This window comes from Danaus plexippus (assembly GCF_018135715.1).
Source record: "Danaus plexippus chromosome 3 unlocalized genomic scaffold, MEX_DaPlex mxdp_30, whole genome shotgun sequence".
NCBI classification, from domain to species: Eukaryota; Metazoa; Arthropoda; class Insecta; order Lepidoptera; family Nymphalidae; genus Danaus; species Danaus plexippus.
The window spans coordinates 1,143,780-1,167,871 of record NW_026869845.1 but is presented as its reverse complement, the minus strand read 5'-3'; the positions used below and the strand labels follow the sequence as shown (position 1 = coordinate 1,167,871).

Sequence of the window (24,092 nt, the reverse complement as noted above, 5' to 3'; positions counted from 1 at the left end):
TCACTTTGTTTATTTAAAAAATTCACATTTCTATTTGTTAATATAATTTAAAACAACGAAATATTTAATAGTTGTGTAATCAATAAAATATAAAACATACAAATTTAAAAAACTGTATTTTTTATGATTGAATAAAAACGTACACACCTGATTGAGGTTCAGTTGAAAATAATTGATAAAGGAAAAACGACGTCATAAGAGGAAAAACTGCACGTTTATATTAAAAGCTCGTTCTAGTTGATAGTGTTAATGATGCGGGGAATAAATTCATTGGTCAATACATCTGTTAAGACGATGGCGCCTTCGGAGATCCGACAGTCGATATAAACGTGGGTACAATACGCGCGGTTCTCAGTAGAAGAAGGCCAGTGATTGGTCCGTGTAGTAAAATAACCGCTCTCAACACACGCGCAACCTGCCACTTGCGCTGAACGTGGTATATCTGGGCAAATTATGATTTCTTAATCTCATTAAGATTACCTTGCACATTAATTGTGACTTCAAGGGGTATATTGATCGAAATTTTAAGAAAAATATAATCAAAATGGTCAGTGGAAACAAAAACGCCGGCGATCCCATTAAAATACCGCCCAAAAATCGCGAAAAAAAAACTAATAACTATAAAAGAGCCAACATATTTTCAAAAGCATGGTTTGTATGGATGATGCCAACTTTTTGGCGAGGATTCAAAAGAGACCTGTACGATGCGGACCTCACCAAACCCAAAGACAACCATCTGTCTGATAAACTTGGAGATCGTCTCGAAAAGTAAGTACCTGCTTCCTATATTCTTAACTAATGTCATAATTTAACAAACCAAAATCACGATGTGCAATTTGTTTTTTATTAGGACAGATACTTAGATGAATTATCGGACCCAATTTACAGTTACTGACCTTATATTTACAAGGCAAAGAGCAAATAAATACATGCAGTTATTCACACATTTATTATTCTTATTTGCTTTGAATGTAGCATTAAATTTAGTAATTATCTTCATTATTTTCTGGAAAATTCTGAAAAATACCTTCTAACCTGTTTCCTTAAAATTAAATAATTTAAAAATTTGTAATAACCTCAGTGAAAAATGATATAAAAGAAAATTTTACTTAATGTTTAATCAACTTTATTTAAATACTTTAAAATAAAAGTCTTCTTTAAAATTTGATTATAAAATAAAGAAAAAAAAATTATAATTTAAGTTATCCTTAAGAATGTGTATGTAAACTGATTAATGCATATTTAATACTTTTTGATACCAATATAATATAATACTGTACATAAGAAAATATTATAAATTTTTTCAAGTAGAATTTTATTCCCGACGGACCGCGTAAATATGTAGTGTCTAAAAATAAGAGACTCTTACACTAGCAATTAAACTATTGTAGCTATGCTGCCTGAAAAATTATACAATATGTGTAATTACGCAAATGTAGTTAAACATTATTTAGAGAAAAATAAACTGACGACAATTTAAGTGATAAAGTAGATACTACCCTCCTTGTAGACTTTGTTGAGCCCTTGTTTAGTTAATTGTAATCGTTTTAGCGTTTAATTGTGATAAAAAAAATAAAAATAAAAGAAATACTTAGATGATATGAGATAAGAAGATCATAAATTACACACATGGTATAAAAACAAAGAATACGGCAATGGTTAAAAAATATTAAACATGCTTCAAAGAATCTGCTTGCAACGCCTCTTATTTGAAATATCAATGGCTCAGGGCACTGGCCTGGCCTTTATCGTAAGACCGTCAAAAATATTGTAAATATGTATATATTACGTGTAAACATTTTGTTACTCTTTAAAGCACTGAATTCAGTAAAAATATTGAGATAAATTTATCTTTATTGGATGTATTACTTATTAAAAAACATATCTTCTATACATACAACTATTTTTTTTTTTCAATAAGAATCGTTTTTTAGGTTAAACTAAGCCTCTCGATTTTACGAACGACGTTGTGGATGAAGCATACTCGTGTATTCATTTTGTACAGCATGAGGACAAGGCAATAAGAATAATGTAATAATGAAATAATCGCTCATCTCTCGATTTGTCTGCCAATATAAAAACAAATAAAACCTTCTTGTAATCTTGCCGTATGAAAAAAATATTCACAATTAATTTGAAAAATTAAAAATAATCGAATATAGACATATTATACAAATAACGTACATCGTAGTTTCAATACGTAGGTACATCTTTACTTTAAATATATTTCGTCGTAAAAACTTTTCGTCGATAAATTTTTAATTTATTCACTGGAAATGTCTCTTGCAAAATGTAGATAACTGTATTAAACATTTAAATTAACTGATAAAAGTAATAACTCAGATAAATTGAAAACAAGCAAAACTTTAACGGTTTTCTTAATGTAAATGTGGAATGTTACGTAAGTGTTTATAAAATGTTAGAAATATTTATTACTAATACATAGAAAATTTTTTAGGCTGTTTGCGTAACTTTTTATAAGTTGTCCACATTCGTGTAAATCGACGGTAGTATCGCTCGCTAACAATTACACGCTCGAAAGGTTCCACCAATTCTATATATTGCACCTGATTCTACCAGTATAATGGAAATTTAATCATATTGCCGCTATACATTAATAAATTTAATATCAATTTAAACGATCCTTTTAATTATACGAATATTAACAAAATAAACGGGATATATAGATTTTGAGAATAAGAACTAAAAAAAATTGCGTTCCAAGGAGTCTCAAGTTGCTTATTTACAGGATGTAATTATAGCCAAGTTATTGCGACGGATCGTCCGTGACTTTATATGCTTAAATGACAATATTATTCGTTGCTGTTTTAACACGATCGTCAGGTATTTTGTGATTGTTTTCATAAAACATATTACGATGTTTGGCTGTTTCAACGATTCCATTCATTTTTGTTGTGACTTCAATTTCGATTTTATTGAAATAAATATGTTCGCAGTCATTTATCATTGTTACATCTTGTTATAAAGATATATGGTAAGATTTTTTAAGGCTATTTTTTTATATGGAAGATAAATTAAGTCGATCAATTATATCTAAACGTATTATAGCCTGTACATTCATTGTATATAAGATTATAAAGCTGAAACCTTTACCTTTACTATGTAGATAGTTTACAATTATTATTATTATTATTATTTTTAATGAAAAATCAATAAATGCAAAGAATAAGGATGATCAAATAATGAATTCTTTTGTATTTTTCATCGAATAATAATTTTACCATAAATTAATATAATTAAAAATGAAAAATACAAAACCTATTAAAATAACATTGGATAATTTAACTTCCTAAAAGATTGACCACGATGAAACAATAAAGTGTATTTTTTTCTCAGAAATAATATTGCGCGCTTTAAATCGTATATATGAGTGTTAATTATAATGTAAAATATATGATATAACTATTTATTTTTCACTTTACACATTGACAATAACGCTTAACTAATGCCGTCTATGGCAGACAACAAAGAAGAATTATCATGGTTGACAAATAGCTTAGTTTAGTTGTCGTCGCTTAGAGATTTTTGCTTTATATGAATATTTATTATTCAAGAGGTAGTGTATCACTTCGTGAAAAAATAATTTCTCAAGGTCCCAGTTTCCACAGATAAACATTACGCATGAAAAACTTTAAATAAAAATAGTAACTAAACGTTTCATTTTCATCTGATAAGACAAGTTTCAACTAACTTTGTTAAACGAGAGCACAAAGGTTTAACTTTTCTAAATTTTTCATATCTTTTATAAATTATAGTAAGACATAAAATTTTATTATGATTAAAACAGTCTGCACCATGACGTAACATCCATGTTAATACAAGACATAATATAATCCAACATTCAAAAAGAAATCATGAATTTTACCAAGTAAATAAGTAAAAAATGTTCTCTCTTGCTGAATTTGTCGTACATTCCATCAAAAATGACTGTGAATTGAATAAATGAAGTGCTTAAATGTAATGTATTATATGGAGTTTAAATATCCTGTAGGTTAGTTTGCCAAAATGATCACTGTTAAAGTAATTTTAATGATGTTATATTTATCTCCATGGCTTGTTATTAAATATTATTTGACAATTAACTTACAAAATTCATGTATTTTTGTTATTTTATAAAACCTTTATGCATTTCCATTCATATAAAACAAAAGACTTCGCTATCACAAAATATAATATTCATAAATAGCTTCCACCGAAACGAATAAAATTATAAATAAATAATTTACTCACACAAACAAATATAGATTAGAAAATTTTTAAAAAATCACTTTTCAAGTACTATAGCGATATTAAAAGGGAATAATAATATATATATTTATATAACTAATAATAAATGACTTGCAAATTTGATTTATATAAACTTGTTATTTACATCATAAATATAATCACGTGGTCTCTCACAGCATTAATACGGTAGGAAACAAAATGAAGGTGTGCTTACGGCTTACTTATCTTGACAGTTCTTGCTATTTGCACTTGGATACTTTAGGTTAAATATTTGTAAGATTTGAACATATTTGTGCACATTAAATATTTTAAATTGTTTTATTACATGTAATTAATTACAAGTTATTTAATATACAGTACTTAGTTGTCACTTTATGTCATCAAGAATTTTATATCATTTTTATACGTAGTTAGTTATATTTCTCATTAGATAAGTAAACTCGACAGTAGACTCGACTGTTATTGTTATCTTTTTTCCTCATTAAAATGATGTTTCTAATTAAATATTAAATATATGTAAGAGATGAAGCAAATGTTTTTGGTCAGGGATTTACACTCGCGTACGAGACGTGAGACGAGGCACCAGCCGAAGCAATAGGTGACAGTTTAAATAATCGCCCGAGAGTGTAAATTACCGTTCTTATTACGAGTGTATTGAGACTGGAATCGTTTGTAATTTACACTCTTGAGCGACTATTTAAACTGTCACCTATTGCTTCGACTCGTGCCTCGTCTCGCGATTCATACGCGTGTGTAAATCCCGGGTTACAGTTCGTAGTATTTGACGCTTTATAATAATTTATGATTCTAGAGAAATCAAATCGTTTAGAGGTTTCTTGTCTTGAGTATGTCGTTTCCATAACGATATAAACTGTTTTGTATAATATCGCTTCCTATTTTTTTTTTATTTGAAGCAATTGTTATGTATTATGATTTTATGCCAAAATATAACTGATTTTCAAGATTAAAAAAAATATATTTTGTTCTATGAAACTATTAGTAATGCATGATCGTAACGAAAATTAATAAAATATTGTATAATCATTTACATCGCGGTCAACCAAACTCATTTGTGAAGTGGAAAATTAATTTATTACCTTGATTTCAATATCATGTTTTCATTTGAAGATATGAAAAATACTTTAATTAAAAATATGACTATAATATCATAGAATCCCGTAATGATATGAACCACATACCTCACAATCCCAAAGAGATAAGAACTATCGAAATCTGTTTAGATTTGAAATTTTAAATAGCTTAATCATAAAATTTCACATTAGACACTTTCAAGTGCAAGGAATCGTCAACATGAATGGGAAATGAAATTGTTCCAGTAATATGTAACAAAAACAATAACGAAGAAAGAATGTTATTGTATTAAGTCCATTTCAAAATAAAAAATTTGATAGCTAAATACTAAATAAAAATATATAACGCACCGTTGTTTCCATAATCACCGCATTTATGAATTCAGAATGAAGTAATTTTTTATTTTATTTTTTTAATACCGTCCATAAATTTCAATTTGATTCAACTCAATTATTTATTATTATTATTATTATATAAGTCATAAAATTTATTTATATGCCATGATCACACTGAAATACACCGCAATAGACATGCTATAAATCTCTCAACAGTGTCCTTCATCGAAATTTCTTAGTTTACACATAATCAAGACAAAGATCTAGAAAACCTGAAACTATATTTAATAACAGAAATATTATCATTGATATGCGAAAAATTAAAGTGTAAATATATGACAATTATTCAGTAGATTGATAAAATTAATGGCAACTAATTTTATTTACAAAGAAAAATAAAATTTTAAGGAAAATTTTCCACATAAACACCAGACACGGAGTTCATACACGCCGCCCAGGAAGTTTTGCTACGTATAATGTAGCGATTACATCTAATCAATTGACTTTCCGGGTAATTGTGACCAGCTTCTTATTAGGTAATGCGCATGATGAGCGGCACTTCGATGACACAGGAACCACACAGTGACACAGGAACCAGACTGTCATTAACCAATTTAACGAGTACTCTGGACCCGTTTACTTACTAACGGGTTTAACATTTAGAAAACTGGTTATACTTCTTACTCTTAAAATTCTTCTCGTTTGTTAATTAATTTACATTTACCAATTAACATTACGAAATAATCGAAATAATGTAGGTTTTAAATATGCGTTTGAGAATATGTCACTACAAATAAAGGTATTAAGAATTATTAAGAAGAATAGTGTTGCGGAAAAAGACTTCGTTTATTAACCAATTAAGGACAATAATAAAAAAAATATTTAGTTTTCTCGTGAACTACGTATTAATTTCCGGATTTTCTCTCTAATCTATAGTTAAAAAACTATTTTGCTTGTAAACGGGAAAACTGAAAATTATACGAGAGCCATTGTAATCAATAATGCTATTAATTCAAACGTATAAATTATAACAAAGTATAACTTGTTAACCGTTCTATTTTTAATTATTTATAATATTTACATATGTTTATATTTTTGATATTAAAAAGTCGCATTTTTTAACTTACAAAGCATTTGAAATATAATCAACTAAATGAGTGCGTCAGGGACATGCAACTTTGTAAACATCGTCCACTAAAGAGAAGCCAACATCAATTGTGAAGTGAGTCATTGAACAGAATTCACAGACACGAGGTATAAATTTATTCAACAATTTATTCTTATCGATCATTGGTAAGTTATTTCTTGAACAACATTAATTGTTATTAAAAAAAAAACTGTTGATTAATAATTTACCGAGTGGAGTTTGGCAGTAATCTGAAGCTTAGTTGTAGCGTTAATTGGAAAAAGAATACCTTAAAGATAACATAGCATATTAAGATGTTAATCCAAATATTAAATATTATTGGAGATAAACAACAGCCCTATAATAGTCCCGCAATGTAAGTCAAAGGTTTTGAAAGTCTTTTTTTAGTTAAACTATTCGTGTCTACTGTGCAACTATGCAACTATGTCACTATACTAAAATGATGTGTGTACTTGTGTGTGTTTGTGTGTGTGTATGATGTTGACAAAAAAAAATTGTTAAGCCACATATAATCAATATATCCTCGCAGATTTATGATAACACAAAGGCCTGTTTAATAAGATCGCCCTAAAGCCCAAGTTCAATCTTGGTATTCTCAGCTTTAATGATGACACTGTATACTACAAAGGCCTAGAATCTGTGCGAATGGGAAGTACTAATCAAGACGATGAACAGTTGTTAACGCGCATTATACATACTTACTAAAGTTGAGTGACTCACCTTGTGTCCATGCACATACCTACATACGAATGTTCTAATGTGGTCATACAGTAATTAAGTACCCATATCGTTCTGGTTAACTTGTAATCAGGTCGTTATAAAGTTGAGTTTATTAATATTTATTCTTTTTATATCCAAAATAATGAGGTCTAAGACATTCGCGAGTTTTCATTTAAATTAAACTAATATTTTTCGGTTTATAGTGCGCGTTTTTTATTATTTTAAATACTACATACTCCTTAAGTTTCGGTTACTTTGCAGAAACCATGATTACGGGCAAATGAGATCACGATTGCTGCAAAGTAACCGAAACGTAAGGAGTATGTAGTTTTTAAAATAATAAAATACGCGTAGTATAATCAGAAAAATATTATTTTCATATCCAGAATAATTACATGATTGTACATATCAAAGGGCGTCAAATCATCTCGACATATATGTCTTATAAGGCACGTTGCATTTTTCTTTGTTGTCTTTTATCATTTTAGAGTGGTTATGCGATACTTATAATTATTTATACTTTACCGAGAACTGCGCCCTGCGATCTCTGTTCTACCTACAAGCGAACGCATGAATTTTTTACAATCTGCGCAGATCTTATGATCATAAATTAATTCATAAATGGATTGTGAACATTCTTATATAACAATAAATAATATTGATTTAATTAAAAACAAGAAGAATTTTCGAGATAAATCTATTTTTTAAAGTAACTACAATTACTATATGGCTTCGCTTTTGTATTTGGGTATTTTTTTATATCAAAGATGGCTAACGTGCTGTCAGCCTGCTGTATGGAAGGTAATCACTGCTGTCCATGGACGCCCGTGACATAAAGAATTTTGAAGATGTGTTGCCGAACTCGATTGATGAAGAGAGAGGGGAAAGGGAAAAGGGAAAGGGAAAGGGTAGAGAAAGGTAGGAATAGAGAAAGGGGATCCGGCTCTCTCACTAATCAGACAAAACGCAGCCATTAAAGGCTATTTCACGTCGACAGGGCGGTACTTCCTCGGTCGAGCCAGCTTACATGTCCAAGCTGTAGTCGTATGACAACAGCTAGGCTCTACCACCTAAAAAATCTACTATTACTAAACAACTCACACCAGTAGGCCGTTTATATAATACATTAATCATGCATCTTATGCTAAATGGTAGCAATTAAAGCTGCATTTTTTTCAATAAAGTACAACCGGAAAATAAAATATTATTCTGTGGAATCATGACAGTTTAGATACGTGCAAAAGAAGGTTTTATTTTCCAGGGACAAATAAACTAAATAAAAATCTGTAAATAGGATATCATAGATATAAACTCTGCAATATCTACAAGACATAAATCAAAATCGAAAAAAAAACTAAATATAACGTTAACACTACAAAAAATATATATATGTATCATGTTCATTAATTTATAACTCGAGTATAAACTGTAAAAAAAACAATTACGTTCCGCTTACGGATAAAAAGAAATCGAAGTTTCCAAGCACAATGTATTATACATATATGGATAAACATATTAATAACAATTCATTTTTATTCATGTACATAACATAGCACTTGGTAAATGGTTATGTAATTAATAGATATGAACCAGAATCAAATACACATTAAAACAACCGGTCGGAGGCGCAACACTTTGTCTCCTCGTGATTTACCATCCCTCCTCAGCATATCACTGATTCAACGCATGTTTGCATACTAATTAAATATTATGTTAACAAGCAAAATAATTGTATCGATAAAAAATATAATTTTTTTTTTCTGACATCAATAGCGCTAAGTTCGCTGATATATAGTTTTCAAACAGACACAAATTTTAATGAAGATTCAAAATTAATGTTAAAAATATATACATATATATATATATAGGGAGTGAGAGAGAGAGAGAGAGAAATATCTGGTCTCAGCGATAGATTTGATATAAATCATACAACAATGATAAGACTCCATTGACACTGGACAATGTTAACAATGACCACAAACAGGAAGCATCGAGAGACTTCTAAAAGACACAAAAGAATACATAATATAATCATCCGTTATTGACGTTATTGAACAATATACACGAATGCAATTTAAATAATTTGCAATATTTAATATTAACTTATTGCAGTATATTTTTATAAACGAAAAGAATATTGTCACCAAAAAAACCGGATAGTTTAAAAAGATCAATAGGTCTGTGAAAAGTTACTTCGCCTTACCTTCTTGATGCAAATAATTAATTGGCCAAGTCACCCCTCAAGTTGTATCAAGTTAGCGTTCAACGGCCTTCATAAATAACTACGTATACTTGTTAAAGTTTAAATATCAGTGCAGATTTGCTTACTCGTCTTTTGAAATCTTAGGTCAGTAAATACCGTTAATTTATAAAGGGATAAGTATATATCAAACGCATTTAAAACAACACGATCCACATGAACTCGTTAATAAACAAATCTATTATATTCATGCCATTACAAATAAGAGCTTACGTTTCAACAACCAAAATTTAATGCCAATGCTGAGATGTCAACCAAAAAATTATCATAAATCTATTGAATTTCAAATTAGATTATTATGCATTATTTTTTCTAACTCAGTATCCGGAAATTGTGGAAAAACGTAAATATTGACCGTTATTGCATTGTTCATTAATTCAAGGGAACAATTGCATCGTGATTGATTTTAGTTCTAGGAACTGACGCAAATCATTATAAGTACCTATCGAGATCATTACCATTTACTAGAACTAACATTAAATATGTATATTAATTTACATGTAAACAAGAATTAATTTATGTTCCTTAGTCTATATACATTTAAGAAAAAAACCGACCAAATTGTGGGCAAAGTGAATTATTTAACTTAAAGCGAAGGTTTAAGTAAAATTTTCAAAGTCAAATAATCATCTAAAGCTGGAATATTTCTGAAATATTTTCATTGCATTTCGTCTCTTTTAAAAAATAAACGTACAGTTTTCAAATTTGTAAATTATAAAGGTCACTAGAGTCAACTTTGACGGTAATAACATAATCAATAATAATTAGACAGATTGTGTAAAACATCGTGTCGAGAAACAGGGACAAGGAGAGACGATCGCCATTATTACGACATAGCGGTTATTATAAAAGTTAACATCTTATAATATCTGTCGGTTAGTGACTTTCAGATGCAACACGAAAACCTCACCCAATCAACGTAATTTTCAGATTTTCCCGTATAAATTTTCTTTTAGAAATTTAAAATTTCAATATATTTTTTAACACAGATTGTGACTGAAATAAAACAAATACTAATCTTTGACGAGTATGTGAACTATTCACTTCAAAATTAGAATAAAAGAAAGTTAATAAACCTTCATAAATAAATAGTTCCAATAATATAAATGAACCCAACCCTAGAATAACATAGCAGATAAGAATTTCTTAATAGTAGAAATATTTAACTATCAAATTACAGCCACTAATAACGTTCATAATAACTTAAAGTTACGTTATAACTGCCGATTGCAAATAAATTACACACTAATTTGTTAAACTAGTTTTTATAATAATTTACAACATTAAGAACAAATAATTCATTAATTAAAAGTGGAATTATGACAAAAACAATTAACAGGAACGAAAATAAATATTAAATTTAATATAAACGCGACGAGATATTTCTTCTCAACGTTCAAGTAAGTTTGACAAAGTTTAATACACGATTGATTTATGTATGTCATTCAAAGTACCAGAAATAAGTGCTACCCAATACCGGTTATTACATGAACTTTCACTTATTTACATGTCATTAGTTTGGTCTCCCATAAAGCTGGGGTCAATGGAACTATTTTACACCCAGTTCAATATGAGAGCCCTTTCAAAATATATATAGCAATTATAACATTTTGTTTCAATCTAATATTGTCATAAGTAAAATTTCTTAAGGATAATTTAAGGAAGATAGAATAAATATTATAATTGTTTTGATATCAGTTTTAGTGGCACTTACTTTCCTTAAACAATAGTGATATTCGCTGTTTATTACCATAGACTGTTTATTGTATTTCGTTACGTAACTTCAATTTTATTATATTATTCCAGCTCTGTTAAGTGAATATTAATTTATTAATTTTAAATTCCTATGTATCATACTTAATGTTGTCACGTATCTATGTATCTTTAAAATCTTTAACAAACGCATCTTCCTTAAAACCTAGATGTATATCCAATCTCAATGATTACAAGAGGAATATTCAAAGAGAAAGGATACAAAAGACAAACAAATCTAAATATTCCGAATAAGCAATTACTAACTAGTGAGCAAATTACAATACGCCTGTCGACTCGTGTAAATTAAAATATATTACAATATACGTCCAACTGAATAAACAAGGTTTTAAACGAATATTTTTCTTGCGTGAGTATTATCAACATAATACAAAAAAAAAATATGTTTTTAGTTGAATGCGATATAATAAAAACGGATTGTTTAGTATTAACAGAGGATAGAAGATTACAAATGGACTTTTAGATATTTATTACGTTTTATTGAAAAAAATTTACGATTTTCCAACAAACAATAAATAGGAATGATAATAGATAGCAAATAAGGAAATATAATATAAGTAATTATAAATGGTTACTAATTGTCCTATAAATAATATATTATAAGATGCTATTTTTACCCTCCCACGCAAAAAGAAGGATGTTATAAGTTTGAGGTCCATGTCTGTCTGTGTATGTGTGTATGGCTATATTTCTGTGGTATTGTAGCTCTTGAACAGATCGATCTTGCGATTCTGTTTTGTCATTTAAAAGTCTAACCTTGCAGGGGTCTAAGCTGTGTTTCGTTAATATCGACTCAGCTGTGTAAGATCAGCTCTTCTCCAAAATTATCTAAGCCACTTTTGGCGTATGATGACCCAATTAAGTCCCTCACGATCGCCACTATAATCGTTGAATGACAATGAATTCGCTTTGTTTTTTTTTTTTGAAATAATTAATTTATACTTTTACATACAGATTGTTTTTAATTTCTTTTAAATTAAGTTTTTTTAAATAAATACGAGGAAAAGAATAATAAAACAACCAAGATAATTATTGCTTAAAGTGATTGCGATTTTTTGTAAGCACAATATTTGAAACGATTCTAATAATGATAATCCTTCCATCTTTCCTTTCGGTCTGTAATCACTGACCTGTTTATACAAAACGAAAATTATAGTACACAATTTGTTTTCTGTATAAAAGGAAAATAATGAATAACTCATGGTCAATTATTAAAAAAAATTACGTGATTAAAGTTCAACTAATACTTAAATAAATTGTAACACATGATTAATTTACATATCTGTAGTATTCACATTGTCGGGACGTCAAACTTTATTGTTAAAATAACTCATTACATAGTAGATAGCCACAATTATATACATATGTAGGTATTCTACAAACAATTGTTCAAATATTTGTGAATATGTATTGGTTTCTATGTTTTTACTTATTATCTTTTCGAATCTACAGCTATTGTCAAACAACCTTGGACGAGTTTAAATTATTTTACACCAATTAGTTTTTCATACAAAAAATATTTGAATAACATAGAATTCACGCATTATTGGCAGTAATGTTAGGTTGAGAGGATTCATTTAGTCTTGAATTGGGTGATCGTGTGAGAGTTATTGTGGTCCTAATTTAATAATCAACTGCTAGCTAGGAACCAAGTAACCATTTGAAGGACCAAGTGAACGCTTCCGATTGATTCAATTATTTAATATGTTATAGTAATTGTTTCATTATTATATTTTATTTCAGGAAATGGTTGGAAGAAATAGCATCGGCAAACAAGCAAGGAAGGAAACCATCGCTACTCCGAGCAATGACTAAAACATTTTGGTTAAGCTACGCACCTTCCGGAGTCATGTTCCTTATACAAGCTCTCATACTCAAGTATGAATATATTTACATATATCATGACCTATAACAGTTGTGCTGAAACGAATAACATCATACATTTTATTATTTTGATTTATCTCTAAGATTTTACCGACACATAAAATTTTGTATCTATTCTTCATCGAAAACGAAAACTCAATACAAAACTATGTTAATATACATAGATTTCCACCTCTCATGCTACTCGTGTATCGTAAAAAATCAAATAACATTAACGCTAATTAACTCTGGCCACCTTTATGCTTACCCGGAGTGTACAGCGTCATGCCGCATACGGAGTTTCAATAGTTTTTGATTTATAAATTTTCTCATTTAATAGTATAATCGAAGGAATTGATCTCAACACTGGAAACGCTTCATGCACAGTATAACAATGCAAACTTATGTTTAGCATAATGATTTTACTTTAATATAATACAGTACTTTATTCTAAAATCACACAAGGTTCATACAAATTGTCTTTCATAAGCCATTATTATTTTTAATTAATGAAAAATAAAGAAAACAACAAACAATCATAGGTCATGTCACAGTGATGTAAGAACAATGAGTTAATAGTCTAGGCACTTCTTCTTTGGCCGTATCTGTGATTTCGTATGTAATAGCCTTTATTTGTATATGTATACAAAACGATGGTTACTAAACTGTTAACCAATGTTAGTTACATTTGATCTTTATTTTTTTCTTTCAAGGCCGTTCCAGCCTGTTGCCTTGAGTATACTGTTGACATACTGGGAGCCTGGTTCAAATATGACGTACGATCAAGCGGTGTACTGCGCTTTCACCGTAATACTGATGTCTCTGCTGATAGCATTCCTCAACCACCATGGCACTTACTCTACTCAACAGTTTGGAATGAAAGTCCGTATTGCCGCCTGCTCCCTTATCTATAGAAAGGTAACATTGAAATAACTTCTTATTCCTCTACAAATAATACTTAGCTTTGAAGAACAGTGTGTAATCATAATATAAAATATAAATAAAGTAAACGAAATACCATTCTAGGTGATGCGAATGAGCTCGGGCGCGCTAGCCCAAACAACTGCCGGTCAAGTAGTAAATCTGTTGTCCAATGATGTCAATCGATTTGACTACGCTTTCATTTATACTCACTTCATCTGGCTTTTGCCACTCCAAGTGATAATTGTCTGTTACCTCATATACATCAAAATTGGGTATGCAGCGATTGTTGGAGTCATTGGCATCGTCTTGCAAACAATTCCTGTACAATGTAAGTTGCAATAATTAAATTTTAATGTTACCTATTGGAATGCGAACTAATTTATGTTTCTTTTACTTAAGCTTATATGAGCAAATTGGCAGCGAGACTGCGAATGAAAACAGCATCTAGAACTGACGAACGTGTCCGAATTATGGATGAAATTATAAGCGGAATGCAGGTATTTTATCAAAACTGTTTTAGGTTCAATGCATTTTATAATATATGAGGACCAATCAGATGTAATTTTGATATATCATTCATTCAAATATTCATTAATTATAAGTCACCTTATGACAAGTAATTTTAAAAACTATAATAAAAGTAAATGAATTTCAGGTCATCAAAATGTACGCTTGGGAGAAACCGTTCGAGCAGGTTGTGGCATTGGCTCGTAAAAATGAAATCAACTGCATTACATCAGCGTCTTATCTTCGTGGAGTTTACCTTAGCTTTATGGTGTTCACTGAACGGCTAACACTTTATATCACCCTTTTGTCCTATTCACTATTTGGATATCAAGTTACCGCTGACATTGTGAGTATACACCTTAACACAAAACAAAGATACGAACTTAAGTACACATTAAAACCTCTTTTTAAATGTACTCAAAATGCAAAACAAGCACAGTATAAAAATAAGTGTTACACACGGACCCGTTTTAAAACATGCAATGGATCTCATTTCCTCCACATGAATTTTAAGTAAATACCAAATGCATTTAATACAGGACGTCAACGTGAACACTATAATTAAATTACAGGTTTTTCCATTGGCGCAATTCTTCAATACCCTTCAAGGCACACTGTCAATTATCATGTCAAATGCCGTATCATTTTTAGCTGAAGCATTGATTTCAGTTCAACGACTTGAGGCGTTCATGTTATTGGGTATGTGGGGCTTATAAGCTCCGATGCATGCCTACATTTATGCATGACTACTGTTGCATAAATGATTTTTAAACGTTTTATGTAATCTGAAAAGTCTTTATTATGGCAGACTGCAAGATTTATATAATTAAATGCATGACTGTAATTTGACTAATCGATCCTATGCATGACTACTTATTGATAAATGTCTTTATTATAACAAATTTTTAAAATATGTTTTTAGAAAAATAGCAGACCAAAGCTACGTCAATTAACGAGAAGACTATTATTCAAATGATGCAACAAAGATTGTTTCTTTTTGTGATAATTTCCTTATATTGCTGTTATTTTGCTCTAGTTGCTAAGAATTTTCAAGAACAGAAAATTATATTATAGGAAAAAAAAAAAAGTTTTGAACATATGCATGTGATGTGATAAATTAACTTATAGGTTAACTTACGTGCATCGAACAAATTTATATGTGATTTGAGAAGTTAACATTGAATTTTTGACTTGTGTTTTTGTCAATGTCTATAAATAAACATGACAAAAAGATTAACATTCCGTCGATCCTTTACAATACAAAATGAGAAAAATAATTTATTGACTATTTCTCAGTTTTTCGTGACATAATCCGGCAATAAGTCATTTTAAAAATTTTACAAAATTAACTTTAACTTTTAAACTATTGTAGCTGTGGTCATTAAAATGAATGTTTTTAACTTATTAATGATATTTATCACGAATGATAAATATCGATATTCAACTTAAGGTACAAAATCTGTACCTGTAGTTAAAAGCAAGACGTTCACACTAAGACGCACCTATATAGAAATTATTATGGATCAAACAGAAAGGAGTTCCAGCGGTATAAACTGATTGTAATGGCAATTTTCACAGGCTTTCCCGCTGGCTCAAATGTTCAATATTCTTCAAGCTTCAGTAGCTATTTTACTACCAATGTCTTTATCAATGTTGATGGAGTCCCATACATCTATTCTTCGTATACAACAATTTTTAGTTAAGGGTACGATTTAAAATATTAGAAACTTAATAAGAGTGGATTTTGTTATACGTCCAGAAACTTTTAGCAAAAAGAAATAAAAAAACCTCACTTCTTAATGTAGCTAATAATAAACTAACAAAACCAGCTTCATTATCACAGTTGCTTACTAACAAGAAAAGGCAATATAGGAAAGCGTAATGCCAAAAAAAACTTGAATTTAATTTTTTTTTTTTTATTTATTATATATTTTCACCTCAATTCTTCTCTTCAAAAAAGTAGTGTGGTTTTACAAAAGTACAATAAAAAAATTCATTAAAAAAGCTAATCCTACGGAGAACCTCCACGAATAAATGAAGGTATAAAGACTACAGAGAGGTGATGCTGCTTTATTGGCCATGACTTCCCTGCTGAGTGCGCCTTTTTACCTTAGATAGAGTGACATATGATAGAGAGTCTAAAAACAATTCCGTCGATTGCAAAAGTTGTTAAAAATATCTAAATAAATTTCACACCAATTAATATTAACGGAATTATAAAAATACAAGTATTTATTGCAGGCGTCTATCAGTAGCATTATTTAACAACTATATTTTCAGGCACTTCACATAATATTATTAAAAACTCCTTATACGACTGTGAATATTTGTAACAACTTCACGATATGAGGAACATTTTATAGAAATTGCGACTTCTATTATACCTACCAAAAACTTGGAACGTCAACTTATATTTTGGAATATAGATTAATATTAAGACAAATATTTAGTTGAAAATTACTTCAAGTTACGTGTTTATTAGTTCAAGTTATATAATTAGTATTCGAATTGAATTAATGACATAGCAAAATATTTTATTATAACTGTAAGACTTCGTTTCCTTGCCTCGTTGTTCTATTAGATAAGATTAATGTTTTGTTACTTCTCTCAAAAAATGTATAAAACTAACATTCGTTGTAACTGGCTTTTAACTAACGCTTGTGTATAGCATATATATGTTTCAATAGGAAATGTGTTTTGTGGATGAGGAATAAAAAATATAATCCATATAATGTATAATACATTAGTACATAGACGTGGTACTTACATATATATATAATTATGTGTGTATCACTAAGCCATAGAACAATGTGCATGACTAATTTTTTATTATTTTATTCTTAAGATGAAAGGGAAGATCTTCGAAGTGTAGCGGGTGTAGACATTGCAAAACTTGTTGCCAGTGTTGAAAAGAAAAATAAAAATCTTCGTGAAATTGACCTTTGTGCAAATAAATTCAAAAAAATTGATGAAGAAGGAATTTACAATCCAGGTTTGCATTTTAAGTTCTCAAGTTATTTTTTAAATATTGGTTCGCATTAAAAACAATAATATGCTGCACCCAGGTTTTGATTGCGACGAAAAAGGTTTGATGACTCCAGCGATAAGTACGACTCCTATCAGCAATGATGTTGGCATACTTATACAGAATGTGAGCGCTAGCTGGACCGAAGATGGTCCTATTACCTTGCGCAATATTAATATTACAGTTCCTAAAGGGAAACTATGTGCTATAATTGGATCAGTAGGATCAGGAAAGGTGATATTTTTATTGAATTATTTTTATAAGACAATAACAACTTACAGATAATAATGATTTTTATTTTTTTAGAGTTCTATTTTACAACTTTTGCTAAATGAATTACGCTCCAGTGCTGGACGGATACACCTCTGCGGGCCCCTTTCATATGCTAGCCAAGAACCTTGGTTATTTGTGGCAACAGTCCGTCAAAATATTTTATTCGGTTTGCCATATAATCCGAAAAAATATAAGGAAGTAGTCAGAGTATGTGCACTGCAGAAGGACTTTCTCCAATTCCCCCACGGAGATCAAACTCTTGTCGGAGAAAGAGGTGCCTCTTTATCTGGAGGGCAAAGAGCCCGTATAAATCTAGCAAGAGCTGTATACCGCCAGGTAGATAAAAAAAAAAGCCCCTATTGTAACGCAAAATTTTAGTTTTTTTTTTAATATTTTTTTATTTTAGGCGGATGTTTATCTACTGGATGATCCATTGTCTGCAGTAGATGCACACGTTGGTCGACAACTCTTCGATGAGTGCATAACGGGTTATTTAAAGCACACCACTAGAGTTCTTGTTACTCATCAACTTCACTACCTTAAAGTCGCTGATTACATTGTTATCATGAATAATGTTGGTTTTTTCATATATTTGTCATATACATCAATATTTGTTAACAAACCGCTTATCGTTATTAATTAATAAATTATTTACTTTTTAAGGGCATCATTGAAGCAAAAGGAACCTATGAGGAATTACTTACTTCGGGTAAAGACTTTGCTAAGTTGTTGTGCTCCGTTCAGGAAGATGATAATACGGAGGCTGAAAAGCCACTACCGATATCACGAAGGACTTCAGCAAGGGTGAGTAAAATTTAAAAAAAAATTAAAACTCATTCCGTAATAATATATTTTGAGTAAAGCATTAAACTGCATAATCTTATTTTATGATAACAATTTATTATAGCTATCCACGACAAGGAGGCCCTCGCTGGCAGAATCTACCACAGGCTGTGATATTCCTGCTCAAGAGATGGAAGAAGAAGAAAGAGAATCTGGCTCAATGGGATGGCATGTATACGGAGCTTATTTGAAAGCTGGAGGTCGTACCGCCAGAATAGTTTTCATGGTTTTACTTTTAGTAATAGGACAACTTTCTGCTACTCTCTGTGATTATTGGGTTACTTTCTGGTAAGATTTAACTCATATATAGAATTCTTTAAAAAATATGTATTGTTTTACCGTAAAATTTTAAATTTTAGGACGAATGAAGTTACCCTTCTTAAAGAAAGACAATCAAATGCGACTAAGGATTATGAACAAGATATAAAACCAGTAAATTCTACATTCAGCCTAAATAGTTACTTCTCTGGAATTAAAGCTACACCAAGTAATTTTTTTTATTTATGACGATACCATTATTATACAGACCAAGAAATAATCTACATTGATATATATACGTATGTTTCAGATTTAAATATTCACGCCTACATTGGACCGTTAGACACATCGCAATATCTTTATGTATATACAGCACTTATTGTTTGTTGTATCTTCTTTATCACGGCCCGAGCATTCATGTTCTTCAAGGTTTGCATGACAGCCTCCAGGAACCTCCACAACGACATGTTCCATGCTATGCTACGTGGAGTTATGAGATTCTTCGATATGAATTCGTCAGGTAAATTTTTAAATTCTATGCGTAGTAAAAATTTATTCCATTTTTAATAATTTACTAATCAACAATGAAACTTATATATTAACATTAGTATAAATAAGTACAAATCTGAAGATGTTATAAGATTTTCATTATGTGCATAACATTTCTTTATATTCTTCACATATATTATAATTAAAAATATAGTTTTACACTACAAATTATGATCTTTAATCGAGCTATTTCGATATTTGTAATTTTAGGTTACGAGGTATTATTTCTTTAGTTCGACAAAAAATTTAAGCAACCTCCTACTAAGTCAGATACATCATAAATATATGGTCCAATATTACGTTTTTAGATTTAAAAACGCTTCTTCAAATTTCAGTTTCAAACAAGGATTTAACTGTAAAATTAAATATTTTAAATGTGCTCATGTAATAAATTTGAAACTATTACTATTACAGGTCGTATTCTCAACCGCTTCTCAAAAGATATTGGTGCCTTAGACGAACTGCTGCCGCGTTTTCTTCTGGAATGCATACAAATCTACCTCGTGATGTTCAGTATTCTCACGTTGAATGCTGCTGCACTCGTTTGGACTTTATTGCCTACGACTATCATCTTACTACTCTTCTATGTTATTCTTCAGATATACTTAAAATCAGCTCAATCTATTAAAAGATTAGAGGGGACAAGTGAGTTAATTTGTTACACATTGAGTTAGTTATCAAAAAAGATTATTCATCATACCTATCTTACGTTGCCTTTTTTAGCGAGAAGTCCAGTCTTTTCACACATGTCGGCCACCCTCAATGGCATCAGCACTATTAGATCCTCAGGAGCACAACAACGTTTAATACAAGAATTCGATCATTTCCAAGTATGTGGTATTCTAATCAAAAGATTCTTCCATATTTCACATTGTAACTACATACGACGATTTAAAATTTATAGGTTTTATAAACGACATTCTGATAGCTAATAGTCATTTTTATGTTATTACCAGGACATTCACACGTCTACTTGGAGCAGCTACCTTGCGAGCGGCGTAACTCTAGGATTCTGGCTTGACTTTATTTGTGTGATCTACCTTGCAATTGTCATTGTGGCTTTCCTTGTTATCGATAGCAGTTAGTATAACATTTTGTTCTTATTACTAAATTACCATTAATAAAATTACATTAAAAGTTTATAATAAGGTTCATATGACTCTCTATTAAATTAAAAGTTCTGTACTTGTGACAGAAACCATTTTCTCGGGTAACGTGGGACTTGCGATATCACAAACTCTTATCTTGACCGGTATGCTGCAATTCGGTGTACGACAAACAGCTGAAGTTATCTCACAAATGACCAGCGTTGAGCGCATCCTGCAATACACTAATATTGAAAAGGAATCGCAATGGGAGAAAGGAGGTGAAATTTAAAATGCCTACTTTAAGACAACATTATCTTTTCTATATTCACGGAAAAATTTAAACAACATTATAAATGATACACTAACATTTCAAGTATTCTATGCCTTAATATTATTTAACCGGGTACGATAATCTAATTGGATTTAAAGCATCATACATAAAAGAAGCCTTTACAAATACAAATATATATTTCAGCTAAAGAAACCCCTAAAGGATGGCCTTGGAGGGGTCGCATAGAGTTCCGTAATTGCTATATGAAGTACACACCTGAAGATTTACCTGTATTGAAGAATCTAAATGTAGTTATAGAGAGTGGTTGGAAGGTAAGTTTATTTATAAAGATAACCCTTTTAAAGAAAATTTATCATGTCATGTAGATTCTAAATACCAAAAACAACTATATTTCAAATTATGTGCCAACAACTTTCCGTCTATACGTAAAGTTAAGCTGGGGACTATTATGAGCGCTATTATAATTACATTGATCTACAGAAAAATAATTTTATATTGTTATAGGTTGGAATAGTCGGTAGAACGGGTGCTGGAAAATCATCACTAATCTCTTCTCTGTTTCGTCTTTCCATATTAGAGGGTGAAGTCCTTATTGACGATGTAGATACCGCCTACCTTGCACTTCAGGTAAAGTTTCAATGCCTATTTTAAAAAAATTTTGGTATCTGTGTTAATTTGTCTACTCCAATCCTTTTATTAATTTTTATTACAGGAAGTAAGGTCTAAAATATCGATTATACCACAAGAACCGGTACTGTTCTCCGCTACAATACGATACAATTTAGATCCATTCAACTGTTATGATGACGAACAACTTTGGAAAGCGCTTGAAGCGGTAAGTAATACAATATTCACCATATTCCATCGCGTGTATGAACCTTAATTCAACGATTGATTTTTTTTTGTAGGTCGATTTGAAGGCTGCGATACCTGCACTAGATTTCAAAGTTTCCGAAGGTGGTTCAAACTTTTCTCTTGGACAGAGACAACTCGTGTGCCTTGCTCGTGCTATCCTTCGCGGTAACCGAATTCTTGTGTTGGATGAGGCCACAGCAAACGTTGATCCAAAGTATGTTACAGAAAGTATATTAATTACCTTATATATATCAAAGTGATTATTTATGAAAAATTTTTTTTCTTACAGAACGGACGAGTTTATCCAGAGAACAATAAGAAAGCGTTTTTCAGATTGCACAGTTTTGACAGTTGCACATCGACTCAACACTATTATGGACTCCGATCGCGTGATGGTAATGGATACCGGACGATTAGTTGAGTTTGATCATCCTTACAAATTGCTCTGCAACCCTGAAGGTCATTTCACAAAAATGGTTAAAGAAACTAGTGACAAATTGGCAGCTCAGCTCTACGAAATAGCAAAAAGAACATATCTCGAAAACGGAAACGTAATAGAGTGACGAGAAAGCGTTTATTTTTAGATATTATTATAAATAGAAACGTAAGAATATAGCCTTGGAATAATGCAGTTATGTACCTACCTACTTACTGACATTTAATAATGCTGGTTGAAAGATATATTGCAACCAAATTGGTCGTAATCCTAACGATTATTTGAATAATATGGTTATGACCTATTTTGGCAAATACCACCTTAGATATTTTTTATGGTCGACAAATATCGACAGTATAATTTTAATATAAAAGTCAGTTAATGTAGCCAGTCTTATATTTATTTTAATTATGTTGTATTCGACAAGCGAAGAGTGCTTTAAAATAAAATATGTAACCTATGAAAATACATAATTTGAGAGCTGGCTCTAGTACATAGCACCCTATCCTATAAAGTATTGTACATAAAGGCATATATTCCAACACAGACTGAATGTTGAGCGGACTTGAATGAAATAATTAGTTCTTAAGATAAAAAAACGTAAAGTATAATGTCGTGTTATTTATTTTTATTAAAGAGCTACAATTTAATTTATTAATTAAGAAGTATAAAATGTTATTTGTGATTTTAATCTTGAACAAATTAAAATTGGGTTTAAATGTTGTTGTTTTATTTATATATTATGTACAAATTTTTGACTTGCGCTCCGAGAATTCATACCCAGGGCATGGCTATGAAATAGTAATTAATTTTTAGAGCAGTGTTAAAATCATAGGTATATATATATTTCGGGTATTTATTTTTCCATGTCTATCTCATAGGGTCTTATATATTGATATCTAAGATATTCGTGTGTGCGCATTTAAATGAAACTAAGTTATTCGGATGCTACCCTCGTTTTGTTATTTTATTTCGATTTGTTCCCGACGATTCGTTTGCCTTTCGTTTCATTTTCATCTCGTCTGCCCGTGATCACGGTTGCTGTAAGGGGAACCGACACGTTAGGAGTATGTACCTAAGTGTAGTTGCAAAATCATAAAAAAGCCTATTAACTGACAAATTTACTTTTATTTGTACTTATATATTGGTTGTAATTGTGTGTCACGGACTAAAGTATTAAGAGAAGCGATTTAGAGACTTCATACAAATTTATAGACGTTTGTCTATCATTATGTGTCTTGGTATCGAGTATATTCTGTGACTCAGATAAATTAAAATGGAAATGAGGACAAGTTATAATATAAAATAAAAAAATAAGTTTATAAAATAAATAATTCGTTTAACGATACATAGGCAATTCAACAATTAACATTTTTACTCCTTCAATTAAGATATATATATTTTTTTTTTTAGCTTTATACTATGTCTAAATTTATATAATTTAGGGTTAGGATGCCCTGATAAATTCACTCATAATATAATTTGGTTATAACTGCTTTATAGAAGATCATTCAATAATGTTATTTAATTTTTATTTGTTACTAGATTCGAAAGTACTTTTAAACGAAACACTGACTTTTTTTTTTTAATTTATTAAGAAATTC

General features: G+C 30.2%; 1 protein-coding gene across 2 annotated transcripts; it reads left to right on the top strand.

The window, feature by feature from the left end:
* Positions 1-345: 345 nt before the first annotated feature.
* Positions 346-23,207, top strand: LOC116769418 (ATP-binding cassette subfamily C member 4). 2 transcript variants are annotated; one of them, XM_061526822.1, is made up of 24 exons: positions 346-768; positions 13,319-13,453; positions 14,152-14,356; positions 14,465-14,690; positions 14,762-14,859; positions 15,018-15,215; positions 16,448-16,574; positions 17,715-17,861; positions 17,935-18,128; positions 18,201-18,503; positions 18,574-18,741; positions 18,831-18,971; positions 19,075-19,298; positions 19,370-19,497; positions 19,579-19,788; positions 20,232-20,462; positions 20,541-20,647; positions 20,774-20,897; positions 21,013-21,183; positions 21,381-21,508; positions 21,702-21,824; positions 21,910-22,032; positions 22,106-22,266; positions 22,342-23,207. In XM_061526822.1, the coding sequence occupies exons 1-24, from the start codon at positions 545-547 to the stop codon at positions 22,613-22,615; spliced, it is 4,170 nt and encodes a 1,389-aa protein (XP_061382806.1). In that variant the 5' UTR covers positions 346-544; the 3' UTR covers positions 22,616-23,207. The 2 variants fall into 2 exon arrangements, with proteins under 2 accessions (XP_061382806.1, XP_061382805.1); XM_061526821.1 differs by lacking the exon at positions 16,448-16,574 and adding an exon at positions 15,442-15,568 and having other exon boundaries at positions 347-768.
* Positions 23,208-24,092: the final 885 nt, after the last annotated feature.

What these genes read in the sequence shown, in the direction of transcription:
- LOC116769418 (XM_061526822.1), top strand. Translation starts at nt 545, where the DNA reads ATGGTCAGTGGAAACAAAAACGCCGGCGATCCCATTAAAATACCGCCC. An exon ending in ATCAAGTTACCGCTGACATT is followed by an intron (nt 15,216 to 16,447) that starts GTGAGTATACAC and finishes CAATTTTCACAG; the next exon opens with GCTTTCCCGCTGGCTCAAAT. An exon ending in AAGAATTCGATCATTTCCAA is followed by an intron (nt 20,648 to 20,773) that starts GTATGTGGTATT and finishes TGTTATTACCAG; the next exon opens with GACATTCACACGTCTACTTG.